Consider the following 23,276-nt stretch of genomic DNA (forward strand, 5'->3'; position numbering starts at 1 on the left):
ACACAAAAATCAGTTGTTACGTGCAGCAGCTATATCACTTCTCTTCAGTGTTTCACTTCTGGATAAAGATCTGGACTGAGAATTGTGTAGAAAATACTTACTTAGGAAGCTCGTTTGAATGCAGTAAGTTGGAATACTGGAGACTTAGGGGGTTAAGCACCCAAATGTTATTTTTTTAGCTTGTTCTTATAGCAGATGTTTGCAATGGTGCACTTTGGGTGCCCTTAATCATATAATTTATATTGGACTGGTAACAGCGTTCTAGATTAAATAAAAGAGATTGAATAGGTAAAACTTTGTGGCTTACTATTTTTTGTAACTGAAAACAGTGAATAATTAAGATGACTGTAAAACTTTTTTTGGAAATACTTTATGCATTCTAGAAGAAAAACAGCAAAGCACTCTTACTGAGTGGTGTTCTGCTCGAGAAAATAATAGCAAACGGGAATCTCAGAGACAAAGATCTGTCCCAAATACAACTGAAGAGTATAATCTGTTGGATGATGGTGGTGACACAGTATTTAATCAACTGGTAAGTTTTTCCTTTTGTTGGAAGAGGTGTTTAAATCTGCGTTATATTATTCTACCCTTTTAAAAACTGTTTTCTAAAGGTATTACTCGTGTAGAGTTTCCAGAAGGATATTAATATATTTTAAAACATGATTTTTTTTTTATTAGCATGAACTACTCTAGCTGAAGTGTGCTTTTCAGTTATGATGGTTGTACATAACTTTTGTTTAGATCAAATGGCTAGATTGCCGTTGTTTAAAGTACTTGCATATGACACAATAAATGCTTTAACTGATACCTGAATGCTGTATTTCTGGTTGTTACTTGGAAAACTAACTGTTCAAATTCTTCATGTCTAATATATGAGAATAAAGACAACTCTTCGAAGAGATTAATCTTTCAATACTGTTTTTTCTCTTCAGACTGAAAAAGATGCGAATTGCCTTGAACCGTGGCTAATAAAAGAAATGGATTCTTGTCTTTCTGACATCTGGTTGCATAAAGATATTGATTCCTTTGCTCAGGTGTTCCATCTCATTTTAACTGAAAATGTCAGTGGTACGTTTCTCATCTTACTACATAAGGGAAAAAAAACCCCACAAAATGACTTGAATTTGTGTCTGCTTTATCTCCAATTTCAAATGTTGTTACCTTTGAATTCTGATGCCTGTTGAAAAAATGAATAGAGTTAGCAGAACTAATGACTTTTGTAGTTACTTCTTCTTGTACTTGTTTTGAAATATTGACAGACGTTATAATATGTTTCTAAAATAGTGTTAAATTCATATATACTGACTGGTGGGATGAAGAGAGGAAACAAATTCTCTTTGGGCTGGGTTTTGAAAGTCATACTACATTTAGATGAAAAAGTAACAATGTTTGTATTGGTTTTGCTGATTTTTTTTTGGTACTTAGTTGATTATAGGCACAGTGAAACCAGTGCAACTGCCCTAATGATTGCTTCAGGGAGAGGCTTTCTGAGTCAAGTAGAACAACTGATCAGTATGGGAGCAAGTATCCACTGCAAGTCATCCAATGGCTGGTAAAGACAGACAGATAAACTGAAAGATCTATTTATTTGTCAATATACAAATGAGAAAGAAATCTCTGTAACATCTAAACTAATTTGCTAACTTATCAGATTACTGTAAGCTCTAATAGGTTCTGGCAGTCGAAGTTTCTAACTTCTGTTTATCACATTGTTTTCTGTAAATTCTAAATTGAATTCTTAATTAAACAGTCTCGAATATGGGATATACACTCTTGGTTTCAATGAGTCTGATTTAACACACTGGTTAGGAGAAAAATTGGAATCTTTCTTACTGGGTTGATTGAATTAGACCCAAAATGTTTGGTGATTCTTATTTTGAGAGAGTAACCTATATCGGATTTAAAAATAGTGTATTACAGGTGCAAAGATCTTTGCTGTGTTATATCTGTGAATATGTTGTATCATGTAAAAATATTTGTGAATCTGTAAAAATTTAGTTTTTTGTGGCCATGAATTGTGTCTTCATATAAATGGGAACTATAGTAAATAATTGTAATATGGAAAGATAAGAATTAGGATTCCAGGGGTCTGATATTTGGTGGTACTACTTGAAAAACTTGAGAAGGAATGCAGTTTAAAAGGAAGACAGAGTGAACTGCATTGTGAGGAGGGGAACTTCCGTAAGACATCAAAAAGCCCAATATTTTCACGCATTTTGCAGAAAAAATGTCTGGGGTGTGACTTCTCGGGATGATTTAAAGGAGCTAGTAAAGGGTACTGCAAAAAGGCATGGCTTATCTCTGCACATTGGTGTGTGGTTTTTGAAGGAACAGCGCATTCTTTCTCCTCATTTCCTTCTGCATGTTTGCATGTACTTCTGTGTAAAACTGGCATTCTTTCTTGGTAAAGAATTGCAGTTATCTAAAAATCATACAGCTATTACACCTGGTTTTGCACTTTAAAATGGGAAATTGCAGATCCAACAATAACTGCACTGATTAAACAATAATGGCAGAAATTGATAGAAAAGTGCGGTGTCAGTTGTCTCCTCATGTAACGTGCTATTCATATGTATCTTTTGAAGTGAGAAATTAATAAAGATTTTTATGCAACTCTTTCAGGATGGCTTTGGACTGGGCTAAGCGCTTTGGACAGACAGAGGTGGTTGACCTGTTGGAGTCCTACAGGTAAGCTATAACTACTTTGCAGAAACAGTTGTATAACGCAGTGAAGGCAAATTTATGTTTTGTCTTCTTTTAATCAGAACAGTTTTTAGCTTTTTATATTTTAAAATCTGGCCTGAATAGCAAGATTTATTTGAGAATAGGAATATTTTGAAAACATAGTTATTTAAAAAAAAGTTTGTTTGTATTCAGTATCATAGTGATTATGTTTGTACAGCTCCTAGGATAAATATAGTTCTAGTGGTGTAGGACTTAGTGTTTATCATCTTGATATGGGCATTCCTATCATGATTATATATCTAGGCAGGATGTGATTATAGTAACTTAAAGAAATACGCAGAGGAGATGGTGATTCTATACGATGTACCATTTTAATTTCAGATGCTTATTTTGGAAACAAATCTATTGTGTGTTTTTATCTGTATATTGTTGATACATGATAGCCATATTAAAGAAACTTTATATGAGTAACGTACACTAGGCCATTCAAGAATTGTTTTTTGGTTAACTTATAGTTTAGTTACAGTTTTGTAGATACCTATATTATTTTGATTTCTCTTAGTGTAGTTTTTGTTAGTGTAATACCTGCTTAACGGTTATGGTAGGGAAGTTTTTGGAAAATACATTTCTTTTAAATATTTTTCCTTTAATAGATAAACAAATAGTGTCTTTATACTTCAAGTTCTGTCACATTTGCTTATGGTTGTATTTCAATGAAGTATAACAAAATTAAAGTTAACGCTAAAAATTGAAGTTGCATGCTTTGCTGGGGTTAACACTTAAACCAGTGAACAGTAATAGTGTTGTGGAGATGCTGTTCTGCTACACTTTTAAATTAAAATTTGAGACAAGTAGTCTTGTTGGTCTTGATCTAAATTTGAATTGCTGGCTGAATGCAAACCCGAAGCAAACAACCTTGACTCTGGCCTGTGTATTTGTATATTTTAGTGCTTCAGTGGAATTTGGAAATCTCGATGAAAGTTCCCTGGTCCAAACAAGTGATAGTGACCTTAGTGCAGAGGACAGAGAACTGTTGAAAGCTTATCATCACAGTTTTGATGATGAAAAAGTGGATCTGGACCTGATTATGCACTTACTTTATAACATCTGTCATAGTTGTGATGCTGGTAGGTACATACACACGCTCCCAATAAATTGCTGTGGATTCAACTTCTGATGCTGATGCTCTTTTTTCAGTAATACCAAATAGGTAAAACCTTCCGAGTGCTAGTATATGCAGTACTGACATATATTTGAAGTGAATTTTCTCTTTAACTCTGCAAACCAAATTCTTTTTTAGGAGCGATTTTAATATTTCTTCCTGGATATGATGAGATAGTTAGCCTGAGGGACCGTATTCTTTTTGATGACAAGAGATTTGCTGATAATGCTCACAGGTAAAACCTCTAGTTCTGTGGTTGTCCTGAGTTTTTATTGCTTCTTTTAAAGATCCCTAAAATGTTCTTTGTCTTGCATTAGATACCAAGTTTTCATGCTTCATTCAAATATGCAGACTTTGGATCAGAAGAAGGTGCTTAAAAGTCCACCTTCTGGCGTCCGCAAAATAGCAAGTATCAGAGGACTTTGTCAGATATTATATTGATCTATTTTGTCTTTGCTTTTACAGTTACTATGGTGTTTTTTTTTTTTTAATTTCAGATTCTTTCTACTAATATTGCAGAAACCAGCATAACGGTCAATGATGTTGTATTTGTTATTGACTCAGGCAAGATGAAAGAGGTATGATTGGCTTAACTTTCTTTGGGCAGTAAACTTCCTAGTGTTATTTTAAAATACATAATACATAAATTTTGGAAAACTATTTTTTTTTTGTAGTAGGCTGAGAGCTAGTGCATGTCAAGCAACAAACCTCACTGAGTTTTGACATCCATTGTTTTATGACAAATACTGTAAATAGCTGGCTGTTTAAAAACCCTGTAAAAGCTATTACAGGTTGATATATTGATATATCTGTATCTTTTTTTTGTTGTTGTTAATTTAGTATTTCTGTTTGATTTTTTTAAAACAAGTCCATCAGTTTAGACTGCCATCTTCTTGAGACTTGGAGAACACTGGGAGTTCCCTTTGTCCTACTATTGTGTCTAGCCCAAGTCTAATCCATTAAATTTTTAAGCATTGCTTTTGATGTGTTGAATGCCCATTCCCTAATTACTTGTTCAAGAAAAGTGATACAATGAGGCAGTTTAAGACCTAGTACATGGCTTAGAAAATAAAATTGGGTTTCATAGGAGATACGCACACCAAATTTCTGAAGTTCCCATTGTAATACAATTTTTTTTTGTAATTTTGCATCAAATGTAGGAAAATAAGGATGTAATTTCCAAGTGAGACAAAGAGAAAAACTTTATTCAATATAATAACATATTTTTGCTTGGTTTGTGATACCACAAAACACAATCCATGTCTTCTATTGACTTACAATTACCTGTTGACTAGAAAACTTTAATTTAGAGAACTGTGTAGCACAAAGATACTGCGAAGGAGGTAGCATAAATTCACTCAAAACTAAGTGTTTTAGAACATACCTTTGTGCCAGAAGCTGCTGGTGCTTTTTTTTTTTTTCCCTAGAGAACTTCTGTTGATGATCTAAATCATTAGTAACTTTTATTTCATGTACCCTATTCAATCTTCTTTTTATGTTCCTTGCTTTGCTTTTATAGAAGTCTTTTGATGCACTGAGTTGTGTTACAATGCTAAAAATGGTGTGGATTTCAAAAGCCAGTGCTATCCAGAGAAAAGGCAGGTAATAAATGCTTCATACTGAATTTTATTTTGCAGATATCCACTGTCCTGTATGTTAAGGATAAAGTACACAACATAATAGCAGCCACACTGGGTAACGTTACTAGCCTAGTCCACTGTTGTGTTGGACAATGGTCAATGGTGATTCTCTGCAGAAGAGTAAGGGTCAGCATGTATTTCCTTGGAGTAATTTCCCAAGTCGTAGAAAAGTGACACTCAGGAATTTCCCAAAGCTTGCATGAGGTCTAGGTTGTTTTTCCCCCAAGAACTTGTTCTCCTTCCTGTTTCTCCCATGTAGCACCAGCAGCCACAGTGTCCAATAAGGTGTTTCACAACTTATCTCTGGGCAAAGGGCTGCCTATTGCTAGTTTTTAATTGATGCCCCTTCTTCCCTATATTAAAAGAGACATTGAGTAGTGATTCCTTATTGACCTTCTCCAAACTACTCATGTCTTAACAGGCCTTTATCGTATTCTTACCAACACTGGGTGAGGGCTAAGAGGATATGTAGCAACAAATGCCTGTTTGGTGATGTGATATCGGCATTAACCTGCAGGAATTTGAGCGTGAATGTGAGCATTTGCTGTCTCTGTCCCCTCACTCACAAGTTGTTTGGTCTTCATTCTACCTTTTACTCCCAGAGTAACTTCCAACTATCTGTGGTATGTGAAGAGGAAGAAATGAAGTTTACGACTTACATTTCTTACAGCAAAGGACAGTTGAGATTTGGATTGATCTTAGGTTAGCAAGAAACCCACATCACTTTGTTTTTAGAGAGGCTTTATTTTTTTTTCTCCAGGTCTTTCAGGGTTAGGGTAAAATTATAGTAACAAATTTACATACTATCAAAAATAATCCATGTACTGGAAAACTCTCACCTCATGTGTGGGACTTACACTTAATGACAAAATTATCTTTTTCTTAGACCTGCTTCTACATTTCCATTCTAAGTGTGTGTGCGCGTGTGTGGTGGTGATGTTTTGTCTTTTTTTTTTTTTTTTAAGAAATTCTAATTTTCAACAACTTACCATATTTTATTTTCAAGGGCTGGACGCTGTCAGCCTGGAGTCTGTTTTCGTCTCTTCAGCAGGCTCCGATTTCAGAATATGTTGGAATTTCAGACTCCAGAACTTCTAAGAATGCCACTTCAGGTGCACGTTCAGTTAGAAATTATAACTTTTAAAAAATGTTTTTTATCATCGAACCATACTATGAACTCAAACTGTTTGGGTCCCCCCCCCCCCCCCCCCCCCAATCTTAACAATCTTTTTTTGCTTTTTAACTTGCAGGAGCTTTGTTTACACACAAAACTTCTGGCTCCAATTAATTGTCCAATTGTTGACTTTCTTATGAAAGCTCCTGATCCTCCACCAGCTTTAATTGTGAGAAATGCTGTGCAAATGCTTAAGGTCAGCAGAGGAATACATTTAGATGGGAATTGTATTTGATTCTATATTTGTGGTGTGGCAACATATCTTACTGAGTTTTGTTTGTACTGAGATTGTTGTTTAGTTACTTAAGGATGCTTTGAATTTTTGTGTGTTGTCTATTTTAATTTTGTGTGCATGGATGTATTTTTCCATGTTAAGGGAAGAGAGTGCTTAAAAATCTCATCTCAAACTGTTAAGAGTTTGACTTGCTTTCTTAGTGTTTGGGAACAAGTCTAGTTAATGTCCAGTATTCACATCCTTTCTGCTTTTATTGCAAATTAATTTTGTCCACTTTCCCCCTCCCGCCCCCCTCCCCCCCCTTTTTTTTTTTCTTCCTTAAACAGACAATAGATGCCATGGACCCTTGGGAAGACCTCACTGAACTTGGTTATCATCTCACTGAATTACCAGTAGAGCCACACCTTGGTAAAATGGTGTTGTGTGCTGTTGTTCTGAAGTGCCTGGATCCTATTCTTACTATTGCTTGCACTCTTGCATATCGAGACCCTTTCGTCCTACCTACACTGGCCTCTCAAAAGCGTGCAGCCATGCTGTGTAGAAAACGTTTTACTGCAGGAACATTTAGTGACCATATGGCGCTTCTCAGGGCTTTCCAGGTATTATTTCATCTTCAGAAAGAGTACTAATTGCAATAGATTACATATCAAAGTAAATAATGTACCAATCAAGTTGGATGTAGAATGATAGACTACGATTAAGTCTTTAGAGAAGAAACTTCATTTTTGCCTAGTGGCCTTCCTGTATATTGGACTCATAAATTTGTGAGGGAACACTTTTTGTCAGATTTTTTGCTTATATTTTCAAACCTGGTTAAATTCTGAATGTTCCAACAAGATGCCACTTTATATCCTGCTATGCTGATAACTAACATAATGATCATTATGTTATTATAAGATCATTATATTAAGTTATTATAAAGATCATTATGTTAAGATCATTATTTTAAATTTAGGGAATGGGTAAAGAGAATCTTGTACTTAACCAGGAGAAAAAAAATCTGGTTTGATACATTTCCCTTCTTTCAGAATGGTTTTTGCCTTCATTTTATTGATGTAAATGTCATTTTTTAAAAAAGGTGCATTTTTTTTTTATTTTAGCTAATTAATAGGCAAATGTAAAAAAAAAATTCTTTACAGGCATGGCAGAAGGCACGCAGTGATGGCTGGGAGAGAGCCTTCTGTGAAAAGAACTTCCTTTCTCAAGCCACGATGGAAATCATCATAGGAATGAGAACACAGTTGCTTGGCCAGCTTAGAGCCTCAGGTAAATAGCTTGGAAAAAATTTTAACATAGTTTTGGAGTCAAGTGTATACCTAGTACAAGTGTATACAAATTGTAACAAGAATAGTGTTCACTGGTGTCATTTTCGTTAATTTGAAACAGACCAGTACACATTCATGCTGGGCATGGTGCAGATGCTAGAGTGAGGAAGTGTGGCTGGGGAACAGCTGATCTAACTGAAAGTGCCCTGATTGTTCCACATGCCACTGGCTTTCAGTGTGAGATATGTTTCCTTGGATTTTTACGCTCTAATGAATTATTTCCGTAGGAAATGTCTTTGGGTTGTAAAAAGTAATTCTATTCTCTGTTAGTATAAAACTCCTTATCAGGAAGGATTTCAGTACAATGGTTTCTTCTTGGTGCTGTTAGGGTTGGCAGTGGTGAAAAATGCAACAAATTTGCAGTTTATTTCACTTCCCCCCCCCCCCCCCCCCAATTCCTTTTGAGAGGCAAAAAAGTATATCTTAAATACAAGCAAATATAACACATTTTTGTCCTCTTTTTTCTTCAGGTTTTGTTAGAGCCAGAGGAGGAGCTGATATTAGAGATGTTAATACTAACTCTGAAAACTGGGCTGTAGTTAAAGCTGCCTTAGTGGCTGGGATGTATCCCAATCTAGTGCATGTAGACAGAGAAAGCTTGGTTTTGACTGGACCAAAGGAGAAGAAAGTGCGATTTCATCCTACCTCTGTTCTTAGTCAACCTCAGTATAAAAAGGTAAAATCACTTTGAATTTATAGTTCACAAAAAAGAGCACTATATCAAACGTTTTAGAAATGTCTCTTCATAGTTGTCAGTACTTTAAGAGCAGCATGTGCGTTAAACACTGCATTTTTAGAAAATACTTTTCCTGGCAGTTGATAAAATAAAGAATTTGTGTTAGTTTATTTTTCCAATATTATTTCATCAAAACTTATTTCAGTTAGTCCTCCTTCTAGATGGAACGAGGCAAAATGGTAAAAAAACCCTAGTTACGAAACTGTTTTAAAGATGTAACAATCCCTGCTCATAATAGCAGGAAGAAGTTCTGCTCTGAAACTGATTTTTTTTTTGAGATCCTTTTTTAAAGCAAGTATTTTGTTTCAAGGTGGTAGGATAATCTGTGAGTCTGGTTGAATTCTCTCTCACTTTTTTATTTGTATATATAAGTTTATGTGCATATAAATATGTATTTATTTCTACATATATAAAATAAGAAATATGTTAAAATTTATTTTAATTACAAATAGAGTGTAAACTAGCCTAGTCTTACTTGCTCTTGCACAGATTCCGCCGGCAAATGGGCAAGCTGCAGCCATTCAGGCACTCCCTACAGACTGGCTTATATATGATGAAATGACGAGAGCTCACAGGATAGCAAATATCAGATGCTGTTCTGTTGTAACACCTGTCACTGTGTCACTCTTCTGTGGACCAGCTAGATTACCAAGTAATGCTTTGCAGGAACCTTCATCCTTTCGAGGTATAGTGGGGTTTGGATTTGGAATGTTTCCATTGGTAGATACTAGTATGTGATATGGAAGGCTGATTTTTCAAGAATATTTAATACATATATTGGCTAATTCTTAAAATGACAGAGCTATAGTTCCTGTAGCTGTTTAAGAATAGTTTATAGGCTCTGTAATAAATGTCTCAGTTTTGTGAATCATTATAGATTCATATCCATAAATTACACTTACATAGTTCTGAAATCTCAGGAATTACAGTATAGTTTGTAAAGAAATAAAAAATGCAAACAGAATGTCTAATGACAATACTAATGCTGAAAAGTATAGTATGTATGTTTTTTCTACAGACTAGTTTATTTGATACTTCGAACCAGATTATTCAAACTGAATAATAATTTAGAAACTATCAATATGGCAAATACTCATATTGCTTCCAGCTGAAACATTCATTTTAAAGATTATTTTCTACTGATAACTTTTAACGGCAATTAGCTATACTATTAACTAGAAGTAATAGGGAATATATATAAATTTCCTTTTTTTTTTTAATTGAAATGGAGTGCTGTAGGAATAGAAGCAAAAATAATCTATCCTGCTGCCAGTTCTCTAGAAATATTAGTTTGAATCAAAGTAAGAGTCCAAGTTATTTTTGAAGCTTTCCTGTCTTGCTCTTAAACTGTTACCCTTAAAACAGTGTTTATGCTGATTGAATTGCACTTTTAAAAAAAAAATAGAATCCTACTTAATAGCCATATGTATATATAATTTATTTTTTTCTTAATGGATCTTTAAATCTGCTCTTTTACTAGGAAATAAATCATAGAGTAATGTGTGGTTTTGCAAACAGCTTCAGGCAAAAGTTTGATAATAGCTTGTTGGTACTGATGAAGGTACATGAGTGAGTCAGATCATAGCTTACATAGCAGGGCCCTCAGCAGGTCTGGATACTTGAGTTCTGCTAACTGAAGCAAAGACTTTTCACCGAGGTGTATTTGCAGAAAATAAAAAGTGGTTTTACAAATGTTTACATTTTAAGATAAAATTTAGAAGGAAAATGGGTTTATTGCTGGCAATACAGTAGTGTTCAGTTTTTTGTATGTAAGTGGAAATAATGTAGAAATGTTAATGCACCTTTTATACAGGGGATGGGGTATCTAATGATAACAGTGATAGTGAGATGGAGGACAAAACAACTGCTAATTTGGCACTACTGAAGCTAGATGAATGGCTCCATCTCAAACTGGACCCTGAAGTAAGTAATGTATCACTTTGATGCTTGTTTCTTGTAGAAGTATATTTATGTTCTCTTCCTAAAAAGATTTCTGAAACATTTGGGTAACCAAGAATTTCCTGTAAGAATGGCTGTCACAGTCCATTTAGGTCTCTCAGATTTACAGGATGATGTACTCTGTGATTTAACCTTTATTTCATGAGCTTATTAAGAAATACAACAAACAAACAGGGGCTCAATCCCCTTTTGCCCAGACTTGTCTATCGTGTGAATTCACTTATTCACCATTCAAGTCGTAAGGTTTTGTAACTTATAACCTGTAACTCTCAATTCATGCACCTATGAGCAAAAAGAAAAAAAGAATTAGTTACCTAGCTGACGGTGAGAGTGCTCATCCTTCTTCCTCTGTCACGGTGTGGGCATCCCCTGTATCACACCGGGAAGCAGGAAAGCCTCAGCAGTCCAGCTGCTGTTGGATCCACTTCAAAAGCTTTTTGGGTAAGCTGATGTTTTATACCTTCCAGCTTGGAGGTTTGGTGCATTTCCATAAGTTAGCAGATTCTGACAAAACTGCCAGACAAAAGATAATGGCTGCTGGAGATAGCAAACTGCATAATGGCCCTTCAGCTTTTTCTGGCCTGCCTACGTGGTGCTCTCACTTCGACCTAATGGCACTGCTCCCAGCACACATCAAGCCTCAGTATGAGCGGGGTTAGCCAAAATCTGAGCAGGAGTTGAGTGAACATTCACAATAGCATATTGTGTATTTCCTTCTCTGAGAGGATGACTAAAGTTCGGTCAAATTGGAGCACTTGAAGTTGGAGTTGCTGAAAGAAAGTTGCTGTCAGATTTTAGAAAAAGAAAAAAACCTTTTGAAGGTAGAAGTCTTCAGGTCCTTGAGAAGCTCAGGCTGTGGTAGGAGGCAAAGTAGTTTATGGGTTATGAAACACTTGGACTTATCAGATGTAATAATAATACTGTCCTTTCCAGAGATGTTCAAAAGCGTGATTTTTTAAATTTTATTTTATTTTTAATTTTTTTTTTTTTTAATGGAAATGTTTCTGATAACATGGGAATTAGACTATAGTCTTCTAAATTCAGTCATCTCATTTGAGCAGAAGTCTGCGTAAGAAAAATATGTTACTTAGAGCTCTTTCCCCTCAGGTATGAATGAAGAGTGCATGAATACAGACTGAATTGAGAGGAAGGGCATAAAGCATGAAAAGATTTTTTTTTTTTTTTTTTTTTTAATTTTTAAAAGTGAAAAATAAAAAAATCCTGTGGGTTTACAATACAATTTTAAGTTTGGTGCAGAGCTAAATGAAATAAAATATTTTAAAAATGATCTTGCACCCGAGGAAAGAAAAGATAACTTAACAGCTTAGTTTAAATGTGGGGTTTTCTCCCCCTCCCTGGCACTTTAGTCTTGCCTTTCAGTTTGGACCCTGTTCATTTCAGAATGCCAGATGCTGCCTGATAGGAAAAGACTTAGGGTACCCTTACCTGTCTGATCTAATTTTTATTAGTCTTTAACAGAATTGAAATTCATTACAGGCTGCTGGTTTGCTGTTGCAACTCAGACAGAAGTGGCATAGCTTATTTCTGCGTCGTATGCGAGCTCCTTCTAAACCATGGTCTCAGGTTGATGAAACAACTGTAAGAGCAATTATAGCTGTTTTAAGTACTGAAGAACAGTCTGCAGGTTTGCAGCAGCCTTCAGGAATTGGTCAGAGACCAAGACCTATGACTTCTGAAGAACTTCCTTTAGCATCTACATGGAGGTCAACCAACAGTAGAAAAAGCTCAGCAGAAACTGAATTCTCTGATGACTCCTCTAATACTGAAAAGTAAGCTTTTGAGATCTTCTAGAGACTGTAGGTTGTAATTTATTTAGCTATAAAAGCATCACTTGAATTTCTGCTAGTAATAAAAAGGAAGAAACAACAGAAATACAGTTGAAATAATTGATACTGTCCTATGCTGCATTGTAGTTGTGATTTCATTGAGAAGTATTTCATATGTGTGTCTGCTGTTTGAGAGAGCAGTCAGGAATGTTGTCCATGAATTGTCGTCTCTGGGAAGAAGTAGCAGAAGAGGTTTAACCCTAGCATTCAAAACCAATGCATGATCAGTATTTTTTTTAGTTAGTGTTTAATATGTTTTGGAATTACTGTAATATATATAGTCATGCAATAGGCAGATATGTCGATACAAATTGTTCTGTGACCGCTTATGAAACTCCTGGTATGTCCTGTATCTACCTTTACTTTTTAGAGTTTTAATGAAATCTACGCCTCCTGCACTTCACCAGCCAAAGAAGTACAAAGAAAAAAACATTCTGCACTCCAAACGAACTTCTGATGACAGGTCAGATCAATCATCAGTGAAGTCTACAGACAGCAGTAGCTATCCTAGCCCCTGTGCTAGTCCTTCCTCTCCAATATCTGGAAAGGTAGAGTTCTCATAAACAAATTACCCCACTCTTCAAAATTAATAGAATTTCAGAAATAATTTTGCTGATGTCTTTCAGCAACTATCAGGTATTATATTGATAAATTAAGAACCTAACTTAAATTTTAATTTTTAACAGCTGCATAATACTTATTTCTTTCTGGAACTTAAAATCAAGACTAAATATCCTTGTTACGCTAGTTTAATACAGTAAAAATACTATTCTTTGCAGACTGCCGAGTTAAAGCTATCCAAAGTAGAAAAAAATCAGATTTTTTTTTTAAACGTGATATAATAACAAGTGAAGGTGTATTAATTTTTTTTTTCTAAACTAGTATACAGTACATGCTCTTCTGAATTCTTTGGATTCTGCCTTCCTCTGTTTCTGTAATAGCATATGTTGATACTGATTCTCTTTAAGTTTTGTGTTATATACCTTACTATGACTGCTTGCTTTTTTTAGGATGGTTATTTTAACAAAGCACATATTTTTAATGACGTTATTGGCATAATTCTCCCTATGTACTTGAATAGTAAGCTGTGGTAATATTAAACAGATCACTGAGAGGAAACCCCATTGTTCTTCCAGGCATGGACTCATTGGAGGATTTAATAATTCCTCTTAAGTCTTTCAGTTTTTAAATTCAGCCAATGTAAAAGAGAGAAACCTTATGTTTCCTGAAGCTGGAAATGTGACTAGTGTGCTTCAGGCTGCGGTCTGGAATGATTAATTTTGTGTCATCTGAAGGTGTGTCAGACTTCAAAGAATTGTAATTAATCACTAGACTATTTATGCCTGTTCTGCTCTACTTCTTTGTTGCCCCTCATGAATGAATTATTATTTTGGAAAGTGCTTAAAAAATGTAAAATAGATGTGAAATACATTTTAAAACCAATTCAGACAATACCAGCTGATAGATTCTGTGTTTCTTTCAGAATCTGGGGGAGGAGGGTAGGAGCGCAGTCAAGGGATTTCTGTCTTCATGTGTGTAAAACTTCAGAACTAAAGCCTGGTTTATTTTATTGTAGCTTAATTTAATTTAATTTTTCCAGGGTTCCAAATCTCCTTCACCAAGACCAAATATGCCAGTTCGGTACTTTATAATGAAAAGTAGCAACTTGCAAAACATTGATATTTCTCAACAGAAGAGTATATGGTCTACTACACCAAGTAATGAACGAAAACTAAATAGAGCCTTTTGGGAGAGCAGCATGGTTTACTTAATATTTTCTGTTCAAGGGTCTGGACACTTTCAGGTGAGTCCTTAGTTGATAACTAAATATTAGCTTTGGTTGATGGTTTAGGAGAGCACAGCAAATGACTGTGTAGTGTGGAGGTTTTTCCTTATGACTTCTGACCTTCTAATAAGTAGAGTAGCAAGCAAATGTATCTGGTTGCTGAGGAAAGAGTACTTCATTCTTCCCTGAAATATGCCCTTTTAGCTAACTTGAGTTTGTCACTCAAAGGCTAAGACTGAATTGCCTCCAAACATGTTGAGTCAGAATAACGTTTATACCTGACATTAATCCTTTAAAACAACAACAAAACAAACGAACAACAAAATCCAAACAAAGCAGGGGATTGCTACTTTTTTCTCTGCATGCCAAAATAAATATTGTAAGTGAACAAGCAGTTATAATCAAGTCACAGCTTTCTAAAGCCAGGAAACTCAGATGTCTTTATTACAAATTTTAGTAAAATCTGTTTTGCCTGAACTGTAGTTTCTAAAAGTTAGGAAGCTGGAAAGTCATGGCCATGATTCTTCCAGAGCTATGTGTTGACTTCAAGTTTAGCAAGGTATTTGTCAACAATTTGGTGACAAATTTGTAGCCAATTTGAAGTTAAAGACTCGACCTGGTGGTGCCAAGTTGCAGGTTAGCTGTGTTGTAGAGAGGGCTAAACTCATTTGTTCCAGGTAAAGAAAGTTCAACTTACCTCTTTATATAGAACTATTCATAAAAGTCAGCTAAACTTAAAATCTAATGAACTAGGCCAAATACAGCTGTCTTGGTGATACCACTGAAGGATTATGGTAAGATACACGTAGGATGATTTGGCAAATGCAGATGTAATATTGGAAAGCAATTTTCAGCATGCCATTTGATACTGAAAATGGGCTGATGCTCTTAGATGAGAAAGCTGGGAGGGGAAGACGTGCTGAAGTCAGGAGTTTAGGTGGCGGATGTTGCTTGCCCTTCCAGTTTTGACAATGCGCTGGACATTCATGGGAATGTGAGATTAACATTCCTATTAATATTCTCTTTTACCAAGTGTCTCTTTACTTTCCACCTTTATTTTTCCTCTGTTCCTTTTATTAATTTCCATTTAAGTCTGGCTTGAGCTATCTAGGACTGCATGTCTTACAACAGTAGTGTGTGCTGGTAACTTATGTAGTGCACTGCATCTCTTGGCCTCCTAAGTCATAACTGGCATAAATTTGCCTGAAGAGTTGGTAAGTTGGGTGTGTGGTGGGTTTGGGTTTTTTTTGTTTTGTTTGGTGTGTGGACAAGTAGGGGTGTCCTTAAATAGGTTAGAAGCAACTTTGAATAAGAAATGAAATTCTTTCATTTTCTTTCTGAATACTTGTCTTGTTGGAATTTCTTCCCGCTTCATTGAAGAAGGAACTAAAAGCAACTTTGACTTCTTTCTTTGAAGAACAGCTACACTCTCTTAATTCTGTGTGAAAGTTTGTTAACATAGAGGGAACATGGGAAGGAATGGATTTCTGCAAAAAATATTTACAACTAACAAGGAATAGCTAATGGACTATTATGTAGTAGAACATTCATCTTGATTCCTTACACTTAAAATGTTTTTACAACACCTTTTCAGCCTCTGTTACAAAGCTTAAAAAAACTTTTAATGGTAATTGTGAGAGATTAATTGAGAGACATTCTCTGTGGTCAAACTCTAGAAGGCATATTTGAAGTGGGGGAAAAAAAATGATACTTCTTTTAACTTTCTAGAGTAAACATTTTACAAGATCCAGCTTCATGGGGGAAAGTGTATGAATCACTTTTGAAACTAATTTGAAAGTTTCGTATGAAGTCCAATCATTCATTTAAATCCAACATAAGCAGATATGTTCTAATTCTGTCTTTCATATTTCAATTTTTGCTCCAGGGTTTTGCTAGAATGGCTTCAGAGATAGGGTGTGAGAAAAGTCAAGACTGGGGATCTGCTGGTTTCGGAGGTGTATTTAAGGTGGAGTGGATCTGCAAAGAAAGCATTCCTTTTCAGTTTGCACACCATTTGCTCAACCCTTGGAACGACAATAAGAGAGTACAAATAAGCAGAGACGGCCAGGTAATGTTATTCTCTTCTAAAGTCGTCTTTACTTGGTAGTCCTGTGTATTGGTTATTAGCTTGTTTAGCCTTGTCATTTGTCTCAACTGTCCTCATATATCTGCTAATCTAATAATCACAGTTCATTGATGCACATTGTACATTCTACTAATGCATTACTGTTGAAGTAATGGAGGCTTTTTGATAAAATCAGAGCAGTTTCTTGTTTAATATGCATTTAAAAAAAAGTTTTAAAGTTGGATGCTTCCAAGAATAAAAGCTTTTTGGAATTTATAATTTTGGTTCTGGAAATTTGTTCCCCGTTTGGTTCAGATTTGTTCCCTGAGATAGTCTGCCACACTACTGTTCATAATTATACCTTTGAGTTTCCTGTAAAGGCTGAAGAGAATCTTGAGATTTGAGGTAGGATAAAGCTTAGGACAGTTCTCCAATCTGTTAAAGCTAAATGCAACTACAAAAAGCTGGAAGAGAATTGGCACAGGAGTGCTCTGTGGCAGTTACTGTGTTCTCCCCAGTCCCCTCCCAAAATATCTCCTCGATACGAGATGCTAGAGCTAAACTTTTTGTATCATCTTCTTCCTCAAAACCTCTCCAGTTGTTAGAATGAGGAAAGGAACATACTGTAAGAATGAGAAAAGGAATGTAGCACGTGATGGAGTTAACAGTGCTTCTGTTGTAAGTGGCTCTTAAGACCTAAGGAGTCTTAATGATCTTAAAAACAACTGGTTTATATTGATGTCTACGATTCCACCAAGAGCCACTGTATTACCTGTGACCTACCTTTCCACATTATCCACCACGCTTGACAGAATTAAACTTAAAAGATGTGGAGAATAATGATCTTTAGTTAATAAGTAAGTGACCTGTGGAAGGTAAAAAGTATATGGTGCATATGTTCTTGTATATGGTGGTGGTGTGCTCACTCAGAACTCTCTTCTTAAGAACTGACATCTTACTGTGAATGAAAAAAAAAAAAAACCAAACAACCTGTAGGCCAGGGTTGCTTATGAAAGTTTTTATCTCCTCTTGAGCCTTAGTGAAAAAACCTTCCTGTGCAGGGAGTTCTAATGTATGTCTCAAGAGCAAAAGGAATGAGCTCTTTCAGAAAGACTGAAAGCCATCACCAGTAACTTCATCTAACAATTTTGTTATAAATAGTCTCTATATGTTCAATAGTAGCAGTGCAAATAACTTCTCTAATTTCCTGCTCATTTTTAGGAGCTGGAACCACAAGTTGGAGAGCAGTTGCTACAGCTTTGGGACCATATTCCTTTGGCAGGAAAAACCTCAACTGATTGAGCAAGTCGAGTAATGTGATAGAGGTAGTTATTTCATGCATTACTTGCTGTTTTTATGATAGAGGAAAAGCTATCTATATACAATGTATCATTACAGTACTGTTTTTACTTTGTAGTTTATGGAAGGAAAGGTACACTTAGTACTAAATATTCTCTTCCTTTTGATTTTTTTTTTTTAGCTGTGGTTGTTGAAACATCAGCTATAACCACTAGAACCAGCAGCGTGCCTACAATATAAAGATGAGGAAGAAGGTGGCGCAACAAGCTCCTGAAGTTGTTAGTCATGCTGTGCAGCTAGCAGTGGAAAAATAAGAGGAAATTATGTTGGTTTCAGTATTTCCTTGTCTTAGCAAATGTCATAACATTATTCACCAGCCTGTTTTTGACTGAATTATTTTTTTACAGTAGCGTGCAGTTGATATTTAAGAACATGGTTAAGTTCAAAACTAAGTTTGAAACAAAGGACCACATATAAGTTGTTTGTAGGTTTAAAATAGCACAGCAGACAGTTTAAATATACAGTTTACATTTAAAGCTTTCTCAACACAGTAAAATGTATGAGAGAAACCAGTGTAATATTAATTAATCAATCTTCCAGTTTGCGTAAAATAAATAAATTGAGAATAGATGTCTCCAAATATATTGGAAGATTTTGTAAGTATTTGTTGAACTTCTATATGCACGGTGCAAGAGAGCAAGATATATTCATACAAACAACTGGGCAGCTGGAGAATGTAAAATTGTAATTTAAATACATAAGTGAAAGGAGCATGAGACTTGAGAGTGGATTGGTCCAGCGGTGTTCCCAGTTTCAGTTATTTTTCACCTTTAAAAGGTACTCACACTTTGGCAAGCTGAAACAGTCTTTCAGAGGCCTGCTGCCAAATGCTATTCTAATAGTTCATTAACTTGGGCATTATTAGAAGATTTTTATTTCTTTCAAAAAAAAAAAAAAAACAACCCACCAAAAAACCAGTACCACTTTCTTCATCTTTCAACGTAGTCTTCATGCTTTCTTTCTATACTTCTTCTTTCAATTTCTTTCTTCTTCTGTGCTACTGTTGTTTTGTTTTATTGGGCTTCTCCTTAGTCGTTAACCTACTGTATAAATTTAGTCTGCTCACTGTCAGCCCTACGTTTGTGGTCATTCTTAGATTAAACCAAGAGCTTTTTCTGCTTCTGAGCCTGTATTTACGTTTTTCACGTGTGCTAAGAATATTCATGCAGTTCAGAGTACCCTGTGTATCCATTTTTGTATTCTGTGTAGTGACTTCCATACATAAACAGTCGGTTTTGCCTTTGCAAGACTAACTGGGTGCTTGTAAGGCTAGTATTGCCTAATATGGTATTTCTGGAGACAGTGCATACAACGGAGCTGTGAGGCTCGTATTGCCTTATACGATACTTCCAGGCCCATGCCCACAAAGCAATGAGGGGCGGTATTGCCTTGTACAGGATTCCTAGGCCCCATGCACACCAGGGACAGAGCTGGCACAGAGGGGGAGCAGAGGTGGGGTGCAATTTTTGGTTAACAAGTCCAAATAGTGCTTCTGTGGCTCGATGATAAAAAGGACAGTCCAACCAAGGAATTTGCATTCCCTGAGGTCGTTGGCTGGTCCGGGTCACTTGTCTGGAGAAGAGCTGCTGCCTGCCTGACAGCCATGGTCATGTAAGTCTTTGCATGCCTGCATGTTAGGTCCAGCCCAGTCTTGGTGAATTACTTGACTTGCTGTTGTTACGACCCAGATAATTGTACTACTGATCTGTATTTCTTCCTGTACTGTTATTTAAACTCTTTGTCCCTGAAGCTGTTGGTCTGGTGTCTGTTACCATATCCTGAACCTATAACTTGGCAGGGCTGCCTTAAGCCCTTACACTCTGGTGTCAGAAGTGGGATATGGTACACTGCATCATGACCAACCCTGACCCTGTAGTGGATGCCTTAGTTGATTATTTTAGGACCTTGCCCTGCCTGCAGATGTCAGATTCTACTTTGATTAGAGAAAATCAGAAAGACAGAAACACAAAGAGAGAGTTACCCTGCTTATATCTCCTTAGCTCATTGCCTTAGAGATGCTTAGAGATGCAGCGTTTGAAAGCAGCCCAAGCCCAAGTTGCCTACCTATGAAACTAATTGGCCCACACCCTGCAGGACACTGGGGCTGCAGTAGAGGAGAAGACTTTAGCCCTGGCCTGTGTTAAAAGCCATCAGGCTAATGTAGAGAAACCAGAGCAATACATAGTCCCGCATGTAGCAGTATCTGTCTGGGAAAAACTTGACCATCGTCTGGAAGGTGTGGAAAAGGGAATTTCTTCATATAGAGACCCAGACGACAGGGGTGATACTTGATCTGATTCAGATTCAGACAACGCTGTGTCAAATTCTTCCCTTCCTGAAGACTTACTAATGCAACCAGTTGTTAAAACAGAGTATGATGCTACTTGGATATATGACAGATGGCTCTGCATGCTCTTTCATGAGCACAGACCTAGCCAAACTGAGTGCTATTACAAATCTGTTACGATGGATTATTTAACCTGGCTTGCAAATACATTACGTGACAGGGGGGGACACCGTCTGAGTTTCAGACTGAAAAGCCTGGAGACTCACTTTGGGATCTGGGATCCAACTACATCTTCCAGCTGGGAGTGTAGACACTGCCTTCTGGGCAGCATTAGCATATATTCAGAGAAGTACCCCGAGATGACTGAGGACCCCAGCCATTCCCTAGGCCAATCCCACAGATTTGGAATTGAGCATTGCTAGGCTGGTTATCAGTCATGCTTTAGAAGTAGCCCCTGTGGCAGAGGAGGACCTATGTTGACATTGTCCCATGTGGCCCACTGGTGCCCACTATTTGAAAAGGGTCCTGGTCCACCCGGAGCCCATTTAAAGTCAATAGGCACTGGCCTTACAGGCACAGCACCCAGCCCTACATGGGCCCAGCTCTTAAAAAAGGTAGTTTCTGCTGTGCCCAGTCATACCTCCTGTCCAGGTGGTTAAAAATGGCCCTAAGCGTGTGCAAAGAAGAGGAGTGCGCAGGAGCTAATTATGTATTGAGATGCTTTTAAGTACACTTGAAACTACTTTCCTCTTCTTCCATGATTTGTCAATGTTTTCATGGCGATCAGACTTCATACAGTTGTTTTCATTTTAGCAGATACTTTAGCACGTACTTTAAAACAAGGTTCACATCATTTTGCTTGTTTCACATGTCTTTGTTTTAATGACTTTAATGCTGACAAAACTAGGATAAATCCATGCTGACGGTGTGGACAGTTAATGTCATCTTTTTCGTTCTAATAAGCTGAAATTTGTTTTTCAGTTGTACTCCGTTTTCCTTTCCTGTTTGTATTTTCTGCTTTCTCTCCTTTTCCCATTAAGTTGCGCATAACTTCATGGGTATGCATTCAGGATTGCTGTTAGCATCTGAACTCAGGAAAGACCATATCAGAGATGAGCAGCGTTTAGAGAACAGGTCTAGGGGACTTTTCTTGAAGCTACTGAAGCATCAAAAGTTCATCTGTAAGGAGATGATTACGCTGCTTTTTAAATGATGATTAAAAAAAAAAAAAGCAGCTTACCTCTGATCTCTCTAATTGTACGCTCAGTGCCACAGTGTATCAGTGCTTCCTAGTGACTTCTGAGACCACCTTTAGAAGACAAAGTCAACCAGTAGTTGCTGTTGCTCATCCTTTGCACTCCTGTCATTCAGTAACAATAAGAGATGGTCTGTAAAACTGAAGGTAAATGCTTTTTCCATAAACAGCAATACTGCAACTTGTCTATGCCACAGTCTGCAAGGAGCATCATATAGTATATTTTATATCTATAGTAGATTTAAGTGTTTTCATAATTGAACTAAATTACTAAAAGAGGTTATTTTGAATGAAGGAACACTGAACAATATTATGTATAGTAATTTGTTTTGCTGTGCAAAGTAATTTGCAGAACTATTTCTAAATAAAAATACGTGTTGTCATGCCTTTTTCAATGTGCTGTCATTGCCTTTTTAATCTGAAGTGAACAACTGTTTCTTGCTAATACCATAGTAATACACATTTCTGAATTGTAACTTTCAATAGATCAGCATAAATTATTTTTGAGTGAGTCTGTCTGAACGTCTACAATAAAATATTCCACTCTTGAAACTCAGGAAAGTGACCTTGTTTTCTCAGGTAAACTTCTTATGTTTTCTGCATTGTCATCCGTACTAGGTTTCATCCAGTGGAAATAATGGTGTCTTTGTGGCCAGACATTACTTCAGTTAAATCCATGCAAAATGTTTGTACGGTTATTTCACTGTGCAGCCATGAATTTTCTGATAGTTCTTTCTGCAGAATCTTCTGCTCTGGTTTCATGTTATGTCTGTAAAACCACCACTTCGAATGTTTTGGAAAAGCGCTCTTTTGAGCCATTGGGCCCATTCCGGTTTCCTGACGCTGTGTATTGACATTTGTTTTCACTCCGCTCTTCGTATCAGCTTGGTCTCCAAAGAGAGTTATTGTCGGAGTTTCCCTTTGTTCAGTGTCGACGACGGAGCGGGAGTTGCGATTCCGGAGTAATGACAGATCTCAATATGAGTATGGTCATTCTCCTTTATTTACACTTATAACAAGGCTTATATAGTTATCTACTATGGACACGCGCTACCTGCAGCTTGCAGATAGGTTACAGCCTTGTGTTCACGCGCATCTATGCTCTAGCAGATTGGCCCGTTCTTTCTGATCATGCGAAATGCCTTCATGGTCTTTATCTTGTTTTTCTCCTTTCAACTGCACATTCCTTTCTCCATTGTTTTCTGCTTAAGTGCCTTGTCATGCCAGGTGGTGCAGTGTTTGCTCATTAAAATCAAACTCAGGAATGTCCGTTAGTGAGACTCCCATTCCCACATCTCCCCCTTTTTGTTTTACTAGAAACACTGCTGAAACCGATCTTTCAATCATTTTTCGTATACATTGCAACAAACAGGGTACACAAAACAAAAATGCATATAAATACTATTACACATATCCCTCCTAGCTTGGCTAGTCCTTTTAACCAGCCACGAGGAGGAGCTGTCTGATACCCGCAAGTCTGCAAACGCAGCAGCCAGGCGGTCTTTCTCCCCGGTCACTCCCCCATCATTCACCGGAACGGATGGGGTGGCTGGGCACGCTCTTCATAACAACCTGTAATTGGTTAATCACAGCTGTCCATGCACTCACAACACCTTCGGACACGCTCTTCATAACAACCTGTAATTGGTTAATCACAGCTGTCCATGCACTCACAACACCTTCGGACACGCTCTTCATAACAACCTGTAATTGGTTAATCACAGCTGTCCACGCGTTCACAACACCCTTCTCGTTGGTAGC

General features: G+C 36.7%; 1 protein-coding gene across 3 annotated transcripts in view; it reads left to right on the forward strand.

Annotated features, from left to right (window-relative positions):
- Positions 1 to 22,065, forward strand: part of YTHDC2 (YTH N6-methyladenosine RNA binding protein C2) — a 37,664-nt gene extending 15,599 nt beyond the window's left edge. For 2 of the 3 annotated variants that reach the window (XM_076361698.1, XM_076361699.1), the window contains exons 9-30: positions 384 to 532; positions 933 to 1,068; positions 1,426 to 1,552; positions 2,623 to 2,688; positions 3,634 to 3,812; positions 3,986 to 4,082; positions 4,165 to 4,252; positions 4,345 to 4,425; positions 5,367 to 5,449; positions 6,494 to 6,599; positions 6,738 to 6,857; positions 7,223 to 7,495; positions 8,036 to 8,162; positions 8,692 to 8,897; positions 9,447 to 9,642; positions 10,771 to 10,880; positions 12,414 to 12,706; positions 13,134 to 13,311; positions 14,364 to 14,567; positions 16,435 to 16,617; positions 17,836 to 17,939; positions 18,095 to 22,065. In XM_076361698.1, coding sequence (XP_076217813.1) covers positions 384 to 532; positions 933 to 1,068; positions 1,426 to 1,552; positions 2,623 to 2,688; positions 3,634 to 3,812; positions 3,986 to 4,082; positions 4,165 to 4,252; positions 4,345 to 4,425; positions 5,367 to 5,449; positions 6,494 to 6,599; positions 6,738 to 6,857; positions 7,223 to 7,495; positions 8,036 to 8,162; positions 8,692 to 8,897; positions 9,447 to 9,642; positions 10,771 to 10,880; positions 12,414 to 12,706; positions 13,134 to 13,311; positions 14,364 to 14,567; positions 16,435 to 16,617; positions 17,836 to 17,916 — 3,083 coding nt within the window. In that variant the 3' untranslated portion in view covers positions 17,917 to 17,939; positions 18,095 to 22,065. Of the gene's footprint in view, positions 1 to 383; positions 533 to 932; positions 1,069 to 1,425; positions 1,553 to 2,622; positions 2,689 to 3,633; positions 3,813 to 3,985; positions 4,083 to 4,164; positions 4,253 to 4,344; positions 4,426 to 5,366; positions 5,450 to 6,493; positions 6,600 to 6,737; positions 6,858 to 7,222; positions 7,496 to 8,035; positions 8,163 to 8,691; positions 8,898 to 9,446; positions 9,643 to 10,770; positions 10,881 to 12,413; positions 12,707 to 13,133; positions 13,312 to 14,363; positions 14,568 to 16,434; positions 16,618 to 17,835; positions 17,940 to 18,094 lie in introns of those variants that run through there. The other variant, XM_076361700.1, reaches the window with a different exon arrangement.
- Positions 22,066 to 23,276: the final 1,211 nt, after the last annotated feature.

This window comes from Aptenodytes patagonicus, chromosome Z (assembly GCF_965638725.1).
Source record: "Aptenodytes patagonicus chromosome Z, bAptPat1.pri.cur, whole genome shotgun sequence".
Classification (NCBI taxonomy): domain Eukaryota; kingdom Metazoa; phylum Chordata; class Aves; order Sphenisciformes; family Spheniscidae; genus Aptenodytes; species Aptenodytes patagonicus.